The sequence below is a fragment of the Austrofundulus limnaeus genome, unplaced genomic scaffold (assembly GCF_001266775.1).
Source record: "Austrofundulus limnaeus strain Quisiro unplaced genomic scaffold, Austrofundulus_limnaeus-1.0 Scaffold44, whole genome shotgun sequence".
In the NCBI taxonomy this organism is placed as follows: domain Eukaryota; kingdom Metazoa; phylum Chordata; class Actinopteri; order Cyprinodontiformes; family Rivulidae; genus Austrofundulus; species Austrofundulus limnaeus.
Window position 1 is genome coordinate 430,579 of NW_013952446.1, and position 12,177 is coordinate 442,755.

The following is a 12,177-nucleotide window of genomic DNA, read 5'->3' on the forward strand; positions in this document are numbered from 1 at the left end:
GATCTAGCATCCTTGAACAAATGTTTTGTAAAGGCACACAAAAAAGGTACTTTTAAACTAAGACATTTTAAAAACAAACTGTGTGACCGGTTCAGAAATATTTTTTTTTATGACCATTTTTAGTATTATATTTTGCAACGGTGGAAATTTTTATTACACAAAGATTTTTCCGAAAGAATTCAACAAACGTTGAGTAAGACAAGTTTGTTTTTTGAAGAAAACCGCTGCTCTGCTTGAACCATAAGCAGCTGTAACATGCTCCAGATGTGATAATCAGGTCAAATGAGATCTGCTGCAGTGCTTTACACAAACCTATACTGACCCTGTGAAGTAGGTTTATGTTAACAGAGCAGCTTGTGTGCGTATTAAAAGCTGGATCCAATTTAGTTTAAGAAGTTCTAAATAGTATTTTTGATTTGTTTTTAGTGTGTTTTAAAGGGTAACCTCATGAGTACAAACAGCTGGTACTGTATTTGTGCTTTATAATGTCAAACTTCTGACTCTTCATACAAATGCATAAAAGTACGTGGTGTGTTTAAGTCTATAAACTGTGTAAAATCTTGATAGAACAGGTAGAAACTGGTTACAATATTGAATGGCTGGATGATTTGTGTAGCAAAATACACAAAAATGTCCCCATAAAAGAATCCTGAGCATTGTTTCACTTTGGGGACATATAGAACATTTTGCCTTCTAAAAACCATGCAAAAAGCAATTTGAAAAAGAGTAAGTTGAGTTGAAGTTCAGATAGTATATAATGAATTATTTTATTTGTTTTTTTTTTGTACTTTTGTATGTTATGTACAAATGATTCTGTCACTTTCTTTCTGTAAAGATGAAGCTTTTATATCCACCACTTCTCATTTTACTCAATATTTAAAAATTCCTTTTTTTGGCATTCATCAGCTAACTAATTTTCTAACACTTAAATTCACCCAGATTTATGATTGCTCTTTCTGCCAGAGTATTGCAAAGACTTTCAATAATTTTGCAGATGCTCTAGCTTTGACATGAATTATTAATTGAGAGCAGCACAGAAAAAAAAAATCAATATTTACTTGCCACTAATGCTGCTAGTAAGCTAAGGCTTTGTAATATGCCTAACTGCATTTAAAACAAATTTAAAAACTACTTAAAACTGTAAAAAATAACTGAATATTTGTGTTTTCTTGCCTTCTAGGGGGTAAAAAGGGCAGCCTTGTGTATGGACTCTGAGCAAGCCAGATGGAAACAGAACAGGCCAAACATGAGACGGAAGAAAGTCTGATGTTAGGACATTTTGGGACTTGTAACTTTTCTCCTAAACTCCAGAATGGAGCTCAGTCTTCAGAAGAAGATTCTCTGCAGATCACTGAAGACACAAATTGGATTACACACTCAGCACATTACAAACCTAACAAAGGCATCAGCTCTGTAAAGAGATACAGGGAGAACTGTGACATACGTGCATCAGAACAGCGCTTGTGCAAGATGAATGGAGATTTGACAAATGGAGAGTTGAATCACGCACACACTGAGCAGTCCTTATTGGTTCATCAGCCCAAGAAAATGAAAGTTGATGTTGAAAATAGAGATAATGTTGACACAAGTTATAATTTGGTAAATAACTTTTCTGAATCGGAAAGCAGTTCCCAATGGACAGAGACCAGTTTTGATAAAAGGAACTTTCATATTCCTAATGGAGATATTTTTTGTTTACCACAAAATAAACAAGTTTCAAATGGTGCTGTGTCATCTTCCTCAACCATAGAAAGCACTCCAGGTAATCTGTTGGAGAAAACACTGTCTCAGTATTACCCTGAACAAGTGTCAATTGCACCACAGACATCTGGGTCACAGTTGGATACTGTGAATGATTCACTGACCAATCAGTTGTCCAGTGAAGGTGCTCAGCCAACTGCTTTAACCTCAGGATTTCAAACCAACTCATCCCACATGACTGACTCCCAGCAACAGCAGTCTGGATCAGCTACAAATGCTGAAGGTGACAACAGATATAACTCTGTCAATTATTCAGTGAATGGATATTCCCACAACTTTGAATTAGACCGCCAGCAGCAACAACACCATCATCTGCAACAACCACAATCTTACTCTGGTCGGGAGTTGGATTTGGGGCCACTGCCAGACATGGTTCCACCTTTACATAATGCCAATAGCTCACAACATCCCAATGGTGGACCATGTTTTCCAAATGACACAAATCCTCAAGGGAACTATACAGGAGCCCGCCAGGAGTTTAACCCCAGCTCTTTTGTGAAGCACAGTAAATCTCTTCATACAACAGAGGCAGGTGGATACGGATCCTTTCACAACTCCGAGATACAGGAGAATAAACAAAGCGAAAAACCTGGAACTGGTCAAACTCTGCAACCATGTGGAAGTCAGACTCAGAACTTTCAAGAAAATGTTGGAAAACAACACCGACCTGATGGTGTGGGTCACATGGGCCCTGGTCTCAAACAGCCACACCACATTAGGAAGGAAAATGGTATGGAGAACACTCAACAGAGGGCTAATATATCATGCTCAACTCCCACCCAGACAGGTTGGATAGATAACAGTCCTTTACGATCCCATCAGCAACCAACAAATGGCCCATTATCTCATACACAAGAACAAAACATGTGGAAGGGCTTCTCTGGTAAACCTCAGCCAGAACGGCAGACAGACAGTCCCCAAGTTTGCAGTCAGTTATTAGATCCAAACTCAGTGCAGCAATACAGGGGAACACAAACACAGGGAGTTTTCACAGATAGCAGCCAAAGGCCTAACAGTTCACAACAAAAACAGCAAGACTGTCTACCATCACATGGTGCTTCAATGCAGCACAATACTGCCCCTGAGTGGCAGCAGTTGAATCTTAAAACACCTCATATACAGCAAATATTGCTCCAAAAAAGTCCAGAGCAAAGAAACTTCACTCAAAATCAGCAAGCAGAAAACTGTTACCAATCCCAGAGGGAACCAGAGCACTTTTGTGAGAATAATGAATTACAAGACATATTGTCAGCAGGTTTTGTAACAACACAGCAGCAGCAAAAAGATCAGCAGCTCTGTCTTCGACGTCCACTGTCTCATCCACCACAATTTGAAGGGCAACAACTTAAGTCTCCCAATTACAGACCTCACAGTCAGCCTCCGCCAGGTTCACAGCTTCAAACAGACCAACCTCTTAGAAACAATTCAGCTCAACCCAACAACCAAGACATCCATCCCATCGGCCACCCACCAGTCACTTACAACAACACAACAGAGACACAACAACCACAACCTCAAAAGCAGTACTTTACAGACTCGAGCAGCAAGAACCTCAAACAATTTCAACCACAGCAGTCTAACAACCACTGCCACGAGACCAACCAAGTGGACTTTCCCCATACCGTTACACAGTCTCAACCGCACTTACCACAAGGTCTGGTAAACCAGCAGGTGACATCGCAGATGTATCTCAAATTAGAACAGCAGATGAAGGCTTTTTGCACTCAGTTCCAAATGGGACCTCAACCAGTGGGTTCCCACAGAGACTCTCAGAGGCAAGCTCTGCGTCTACACCTATTACTAAAGCAGGACCGTCACAGTTCCCCTCACCCCCTTCAAGGCTCTAGTGATCCCAAACAAGTCCCTAGAGGTGTGAAAATAGAAAACGGGCCCAGATTTGAGTCGCCTGCTTCACGGCAGCAGGAACAGCTGCTGCAAATGAGAGAGCCAGGCATGGGTGGAATTCATATTAAGCAGGAAAATCAACAGTTTCTGTGTGTTGAAAACAAGAAGCAGGGAAGCATCCTGTCATCTATGGAGCAAAGTCTGAGGCAGTACCAGTTTTCACCTGTGTCTGAGAAAAAATCTGATGTGTTCAACTCATTGAATAAAGTCAAGGTGGAGTCCTCAGGTCCTGTTACAGTCCTGTCAACCAACACACACATAAATGGGATAGACTCATCAGCAGGGACCTCATCCTCTGTAGCTCAGAAAAAAATGCTTGATTCCACTCCTAAGAAAGAACAACTTCTCAAAAGTTTCTTAGACTCTCCCATCAAGCTATTGGATACACCTATAAAGAATCTTTTGGATACTCCCATGAAAACACAGTATGAAATTCCATCATGCCACTGTGTTGGTGAGTCTTATATTGTAGGTAATGAAAAATGATTTGTCAAAACATGAATATTAACAAATTATGCTTTATTGAATTTAGATCAAATTATTGAGAAGGATGAAGGCCCATATTACACTCACCTGGGCTCAGCACCTACGGTTGCTGGCATTCGAGAAGAGATGGAGAAAAGGTTGGCCACAAATTTGAAATAAAGTTACTGAAGGACAGAATTTTACAAGTAATGTGTGATTTTTGTGTATTTTAATGCCTTTCCTATGTTAAAGGTCAGGCCTAACTGGTCATGCCATCAGAATTGAAAAAGTCATCTACACCGGCAAAGAAGGAAAAAGCACACAAGGTTGTCCCATAGCCAAATGGGTACGAACATTTACTGCACTTTTTTTTAACTATAGATAAATCAACTGTTTGTGAACATCCGTCTTATGTCTTTGTGCACACACTTTTACATTTAAATTTATACATTTCAGGTGATACGTCGATCCAGTGAAGAAGAAAAACTATTGGTCTTGGTGCGTGAACGTATAGGTCACAGATGTGACACTGCCTGCATCATAGTTGTAATCTTGGTTTGGGAAGGCATCCAGCCCAGTCTGGCTGACCACCTCTACCTCGAGCTGAGTGAAACTCTAACAAAACATGGAGCCCTCACCCAGAGACGTTGTGCTTTTAATGAAGAGTAAGAAACAGCAACACATAACTGCATCGCTTCTCTGGCAAATTATGAATGAACCAATATACATGCAATAAATGTATAAAGGGAAAATTAAGTACATTGTTGAACTGTTGAGGTTTCTTCAATTTTTTTTCCTTGTTTGATCTATGATTAGTAGTTTGCTTATTACTGAACAACTTGGCAAGAGTCAAATGTTTTAACTTTATGCGGATTTTCAGGAGGACATGTGCATGCCAGGGATTAAACCCTGAAGCCTGTGGAGCATCTTTCTCTTTTGGCTGCTCCTGGAGCATGTACTACAACGGCTGCAAGTTTGCCCGAAGCAAAATTCCAAGAAGGTTTAAGCTGTTAGTAGATGATGCCAAAGAGGTACATTATGCTAACTAAAAAAATTATATCAAGTGTGCATCATGGTTGCAATGTATTATGTTAATTTTGTTTTTATTTTTGTATTTTCAGGAAGAAAAAATTGAGAGAAATTTTCAAAATTTAGCAACCTTACTGGCTCCTTTGTATAAAACTATGGCACCTGAAGCCTATGGAAACCAGGTGAGTCTATTTTGGACATTATTTTATGCTCTCTGAAATGTAAGTATTTGTTCGATATTAAACACATCATAAAATGGACTTATTTTATCAAAGGCTAATTTATCTTCAGATCAAATTCCCTTGTAAACAATTTCAAAAGTGTTGAAAGGACAAATGCACTTAGCTGTTTCTTTTCTGAAAGTGTAGACACTGAGATATTGTGCCATAACGTTTAAGTTTGTTTACCCACATTTTTTTCTGGTCACAGATAGAATATGAACATAGAGCACCAGATTGTCGTTTGGGACTCACAGAGGGTCGCCCCTTCTCTGGGGTCACTGCTTGCATGGACTTTTGTGCCCATGCTCACAGAGACCTCCACAACATGCAGGGTGGCAGCACTGTGGTAAGCTAAACATTGTAAATTAGCATTTATCTGATTCTGTCCATTTCTTCATAAAAGTAAAGCAAAGTGATTCAAATTGCACAGCAGCATAATAAACAAAAAAAATGGTATAAAAATGTGGACTTAGTTTTATTATCAACCCTATTTCTTAAAGGGATCCAGGATTAGTTGTAACAATAGACTTTATTTGATAAACATATATATTTAACTGTAAAATAAAGACTGTAAAAATACTGTAGGCTGTTTAGCTTTTATAATATTTAAACCAAAAGTTTAAAAATATATTACACTGAGCCATTTGATTTACATGCAAAGCATTCTGGGTAAATGATGACGTGGATAGGTCATCGGTGCAAGGCTGCTAGTGAGCCATATCCACCCTGAAGGTTAATCCTGGACAATATCTGACAATTGGCTCTTTTAAATGAAACCAGAGAGCGTTGACAGAGAGGAAAAGGTAGAAATGACTCAGCCTGTAACTGAAAATATGGATGGAGGACCTCAGTTTACCTTGTTAGTTTGTCCCACTAGCGCCAAGCGAATACATATAAGGCAATATAGCAATGGCACTAGCGCGAAGGCTATCAGGCCAGATATTGTACAACATTAACCTTCAGGGTGGATATAGCTTGCTCGCATCGATGACCTTTCCTTGTCATCATTTACCCAGAATGCTTTGCGTGTAGATAAAATGGCTCCGTCCGTGTTTAAATATATTTTAAAAAATTTACAAAAATTAACAGCCTACAGTATTTTTACAGTCTTTATTTTACAGTTTAAATAAATGTTTATCAAATAAAGTCTAATGTTACAACTAATCATGGATCCCTTTAAAACCGTGTTCACCCCTCTTTCCAGGTTTGTACATTAACAAGACAAGATAATCGAGAAATTGGAAAGATACCAGAGGATGAGCAGCTTCATGTCTTACCTCTTTATAAGGCTTCTAACACTGATGAATTTGGAAGTGAGGAGGGCCAGCAGGAAAAAATAAAGGCAGGGGCCATCCAAGTCCTCAGTGCCTTCCGCCGCCAGGTGCGCATGCTTGCAGAGCCTGCCAAGTCTTGCCGGCAGAAGAAACTAGATGCAAAAAAGGCAACTGCCAACAAGAATGCCATGCTGGAAAGCTCTAATGATAAGGCAGAAAAAGCCCTCCAGACCAAGTTAAAAGCAGGCACTTATGAGAATACTGTTCAGAGCGCTCTACTGGCAGGTAGAGTAACTTTTATAAAGATGTGTTTTACAAACTGTGTTTGTAAGGACCTATGACAAAACATAAATAAGAATAATAAATTGGTAAAGAATGGTAAATGACTGTTTTGTTTTGTAGGTGCTGTGGGAGCAACCCTACCGTCGGGTCATCCATCATACCCTCTTGGGGCCCACCCACAACACATACAGCAACAACAGCACCAGGGTGTATTTTCTCCTTACCCTGTCGCAACAAATGCTGCAGTCACAAGGTTCTCCAACCATCATGGGCCTTTTCCAAGCACTTCCAAGCCAGGCAGCATGTTTAACCCTCAGCCACCTTCACCAGCTAGCCCTTACCTTTCTACGTTTCATGTACCAAACTCTTATATGAATGGGTCAAATCGTCCATACCAAAGTCCCCAGTGTAATGGAGGATTGCCCATTGACAACTACCATCCACTCTATGCTTCAAGCCAAAAGCAGTCGGACATGTACGGACAGCAGCGGGCAACACTTTACGCAGAGCAGCAGTATGGTGTACATCGTTTTAATGTCAATTATCCACAAAGATACAGTGAAGCAGGTTTACAAGTCAATGGTTACAATACCATACGACCAACTCAACCCATGACTCATTATGGCCCCTATGGTCCTAACAGGACTCAATTTATTGACCCCCTCTTAAAAGCACCCTCTGCCCCTGCAGGCATTGCTTTAGGCAAAGGCCATCAGTTTGGAGAATACTCAAATCCATATCTGCCTCAGAGCCCACATGTCCTACCTCCGGGTCAAGATCCTTTCCATATGCAAATCAAGACAGAGTCGGGTGCGCCAGGCCCACAAATTTTTGCAGCTCAGCTTAATGCTGGGTGTTTAAATCCTGAAACACAATCCGATCTGGGTCGGCCTAATGGGGGTATTTTGAGCTCTAATATTAAGCAGGAGCCTGGAACTCCACAAACACCTACAACTCCACAAAAACCTGAGATGTGGTCAGACAATGAGCACAATTTCTTAGACCCTGACATTGGAGGTGTTGCCGTTGCACCAAGTCATGGCTCAGTCCTCATTGAATGTGCAAAACGGGAGCTCCACGCCACAACTCCCCTTAAAAATCCAGATCGAAACCACCCGACTCGCATCTCCTTAGTGTTCTACCAGCATAAGAATCTGAATGAGGCAAAGCATGGGTTGGCGATGTGGGAAGCTAAGATGGCAGACAAGGCCCGAGAGAAAGAGGAAGAGGCAGAAAGGAATGGTGGTGAGGGGACACCCAGCAAGGGCAACAAAAAGGGGGTGAAGCGTGAGCATTCTGACTCAACAGAGACCACTGGGGAACCTCCATACAAGCGTTTTATTAAGGCACTAATGGAAGGATCCTCATCATGCACAACTAACACATACGCCATGACAACCCCATATGCATTCACCAAGGTCACAGGGCCTTACAACCAGTTTGTGTAGAAAACAACAGATTACCCTGACCACAGACAGAGGCCTATCAACTGCCCTATCTTACATGGAAAAACATGTACCTGTGATGGGACATAGACTTTTACAGCAGGTTTTTCCACTTCTTTCACAACCAAACCTACACAAGGATGTTTTTGTTTCAAATTAGCAATTTTTGCAGCGTACACAAAAAAATCTGTGGTGCTTTCAGTTTGATAGATGAGGATCTATTTTAGCTGGACACAAAGTTTCATTTTTTGTGATTTTTATTTTTCTTACAAAACTTTGGAGACTTTGCAAAAACAAAACACTGACTTAGTAAACAACGGTCATGGTGCTAAAGTCTATGCTTTTACCATTTATTTCAGTTTAAATGCCTTTACACTAAAACCACAATACACTCTACAAGTGACACTCATTTAACTTCTGTGAATGGGACACTGACAGTATCATGCCTGTCAAATCATGAGCATCAGAGTTTTTGAAAAATCAGTGTTTCTTAAAGCACTTTTGGATCAGTAGGAAAAAATGTTTTGTAATACTTAAAAAAGGTTATCCATGAATTTATAAAAGTTTTGTATTTACAATCCTCAATGCTATTTTAAATACACAAAACATTTTTTTAAACTGTCATTATGTTGGTGCTTTTATCACTTATGGATGCTGTTTTACTGTAAAATTGAGCCATTTGTATGGTGCATTTTTAAACCTTTTGAGACAAAAAAAATAATTTTTCATTTCATTTGACTTGGTTGTCAACAACAGTTTTTAATGTTCCTTCTAGCAGGTTCTCAGAACACCCTGCCTTGTGATTATTACACATAGTTGTATGTCTGTGGTGCTCAGTAAATGTGCTTTTAATACACTGAGGGACACAAAACGGGGTAATCTCAGTGTCAGGTTCAGAGGGCAGCTGGTTTGTTGTGGGGTATTTTGCTCGTTTAATCTAGCAGATATAAAGAGGTGAGATTTGTACAGTAAATTAATTCCCATGATGGATTTAGAGATTTTATGTTGTAGTCAACATTGTGATTTTTTTTTTTTTTTTTGAGTTTCAGCTGATTATTTCATGGGGTGCTATTCAGCCTACTAGAAATGTACAATAAGACTCTTTAGGCAGTGAGAAGGCTTTTAAATAATGTACAGTACAAACATATCATATACCTCAAAACTACACGGGCAATAGAATTTTTACTTTATTTTTCATATCTTACAGCTTTTGCAAATTGCTTTCAAAATAACAGTTGAAGCTTCAGCCACCAAAAGGCGTAAAAGTTCACATATTTACTTTCAATTTGCAAAGAAAGTACTACTTGAACTTTGATATTACTGTAAAATCAGGGACATTTTTAACTAATTTAATGTTCATCTTCTAAACCTGTATTCGTCTTTTTTTTCCCCACATTCAGGGACTCATCTTTGCATCCTGAATCCCAACAGCATTCTTGTTTCTTACAGTTCATGCAGGAAAATGTGATTTTTGTGGGGTTAAAAAGGTGCGATCTAGCAAAGTTCTCTTTAAGGATAGACTTTCAAATTTAATTGGAACAAATATGCACTGAGTTAACTAAAGGGAATGATATATGAACTTGTGAGTCAAGGCAAGGGCAGCGATTACTGTAGCTGTATGTCTGTGTGCTTGTGTATAGACAAATTATTTATAACTACTAAGCAATTATTTCTTCTCTCTCTTTATATTCCATTTAATTGAACCAATGTAATTAGTCAAATTATTGTAACAACTCACCATATTGTCTCCACATGTTAACTTTCTGAAAGCACTTCAGTTCTTTTAAGGTAAAGAAGTTTGTAACTAAAAAATAGCAAAAGGTTTTATTTAAAAATATATGTTTTTAAAAATTATAAATTATGTTACATTGTACATACCAAGAATTTGTATTGCAGGAGTATAACTCATCCTTTGATATTCATGTTAGACTCTTATATTGGCCCATGGCTTCTCATTTGTTGTCTTCAGAAAATAAAAACTGGAGTTTTCCATGTTCAGTGACAATGGCTGAATTGTCTGGAGTTTGTAAATATCACACTGTCACAACAATGTTTACAGTAATAGAAATATGGTAGCTCAGTCATTAGATGAAGTTTTTTTTTATTTCTGTTTTTTGTAAAATACACCTACACAATATGAAAATGTTGAATTCCTTGTACAGAACCCAGCTACAGTAGCAGGTTGTTGTTGAGAAAGCCCAAGATGCCAGAAGCGGGTTAAAAGCATAGCCATACTTGAAGATGCTTCAGTGTGTTTCAGCGTTACTTGAATGACTCTCCCTGGCTTAACTTGTGCATTTCATGCACTCAGCTCAAAGGTTAAGCTCATACACACTTGGTCATTTTGCAGTTAGACACTAAAGTCATTTTATATATATATATATATATATATATATATATATATATATATATAAATGAGTGCAACTTTTTGCCATTTTTTTCTTTTCAGGGCTTTTCAAGTTCTCTGTTTGGTAGGCTAAAAAAGAATTAAGGATGGGTGTTAATACTGTAAGTATTGTAATGTACTGGATGCAGGTAATTTGAAAACTGTTTATCGTATCATTCCTGATGTTGCTGATATGTGGGTGTTGTTTTTTTTTTTTTTAAATAAAACTTATATTTATTTAAAGCAAATTAACTTGTTATTTTCTGTCACTATCCAAGTAATCTATATACTGAAGTTTATCGTCCTGTGGGGGCAGTACAAACATTTTCCAGTAACCTCCACCTGATTGATCCTCTGCAAGATGGTTGAAGACATGGAAATAATATTGAAGACATTTGTTTAAGAGAGAAAACTGGACAGAACACGTTCAAAATGTTTTATTTAAACAAACAGTTGAAAGATGTTGGACACAAATTGTTCACGTGTGGAGTCAGATTACAGCCTTAGTGTCAGTGCCACAAGGTTCAACAGAGATGTTGGCACCAATGATTCAGTAATGTGTATATACATCCTAATGAATAAACAAAAGAATATTTTTTCTCTGAATTATAAACCAATAGATTTGTATTAAAGTTTGACATGTGACCCAAAACACCTTTCACTTGTAACACTGGACATACGTACTGGCTGACCCAGTGTATCAAATTTTTTTATTACATTAAATGTAGATGGCACTTCATACATTGTACACTGTTTATAAAAAAAAATCCACCTACATCCAGCACTAATGGAGCATTTCATCTGACGTCAAGATGTTTTGACAGGAAAACAGCTTCACACAAAATGCCACTTGTCAACTGTGAAATATAGAAAAGCATTAAAATATGTGAATGCTGAAACTCACCACCATAAATTCATTAAAATATGCTTACCTTCTGAAGACACAGGCTGTGCAGTACCAAACACAGGAGCCTGGAACAATCAAATAATAAATTAGTAAATGTTTTAATCATACAAATCAGAATTTTGTGCACTTATGGTGTTAAGCGTTCTGACCGACTGGACAACTCCTCTGGCCTCATCATCATCGCATTTGAAAGGGCTGCCACAGCAGGACAGGTTCTTGCTGAATGACAAAGAAAGCTGTCAGCAGTGTGGTCTTCTGTTTATCAAATTTAAAAAAAAAAAATTAAAAAAAAACATGCAACCAGTGTTTTTAGCTTTCTTTTACCACTCTATCCCTCCAGAGTGTTTTTGCTTCTGTACAAGTGCCTTCCAGTGCTCGTGGGTGGATTTAATGATCTCGACAGCAAAGTCCTAACAACAGAGAGAAACTGATTTAATTTTTGAATAAATTAAGTTCATTCAGTATTCATATCATATAAAGATAGCAATCTGGTTTTTTATAT

At 38.4% G+C, this 12,177-nt stretch overlaps 2 protein-coding genes across 3 annotated transcripts in view; one reads left to right on the forward strand and one right to left on the reverse strand.

The window, feature by feature from the left end:
- The window catches only part of tet2 (tet methylcytosine dioxygenase 2), a gene marked incomplete at its 5' end in the record, with an annotated part of 27,467 nt that extends 17,080 nt beyond the window's left edge, over window positions 1-10,387 (forward strand). The window contains 9 exon segments of the mRNA XM_014007736.1: window positions 1,181-4,120; window positions 4,199-4,289; window positions 4,384-4,477; window positions 4,588-4,796; window positions 5,012-5,162; window positions 5,253-5,342; window positions 5,590-5,727; window positions 6,586-6,940; window positions 7,058-10,387. Of these exon segments, the coding sequence (XP_013863190.1) occupies window positions 1,225-4,120; window positions 4,199-4,289; window positions 4,384-4,477; window positions 4,588-4,796; window positions 5,012-5,162; window positions 5,253-5,342; window positions 5,590-5,727; window positions 6,586-6,940; window positions 7,058-8,385 (5,352 nt within the window). The 3' untranslated portion in view covers window positions 8,386-10,387.
- An 803-nt stretch (window positions 10,388-11,190) lies between these two features.
- ppa2 (inorganic pyrophosphatase 2) overlaps window positions 11,191-12,177 on the reverse strand; it is a 4,262-nt gene continuing 3,275 nt past the window's right edge. Inside the window, exons 9-12 of one of the 2 annotated variants that reach the window (XM_014007737.1) lie at window positions 12,000-12,085; window positions 11,825-11,894; window positions 11,701-11,740; window positions 11,191-11,625 (exon numbers count right to left, since the gene is read on the reverse strand). In XM_014007737.1, coding sequence (XP_013863191.1) covers window positions 11,603-11,625; window positions 11,701-11,740; window positions 11,825-11,894; window positions 12,000-12,085 — 219 coding nt within the window. In that variant the 3' untranslated portion in view covers window positions 11,191-11,602. Of the gene's footprint in view, window positions 11,626-11,700; window positions 11,741-11,824; window positions 11,895-11,999; window positions 12,086-12,177 lie in introns of those variants that run through there. The other variant, XR_001310152.1, reaches the window with a different exon arrangement.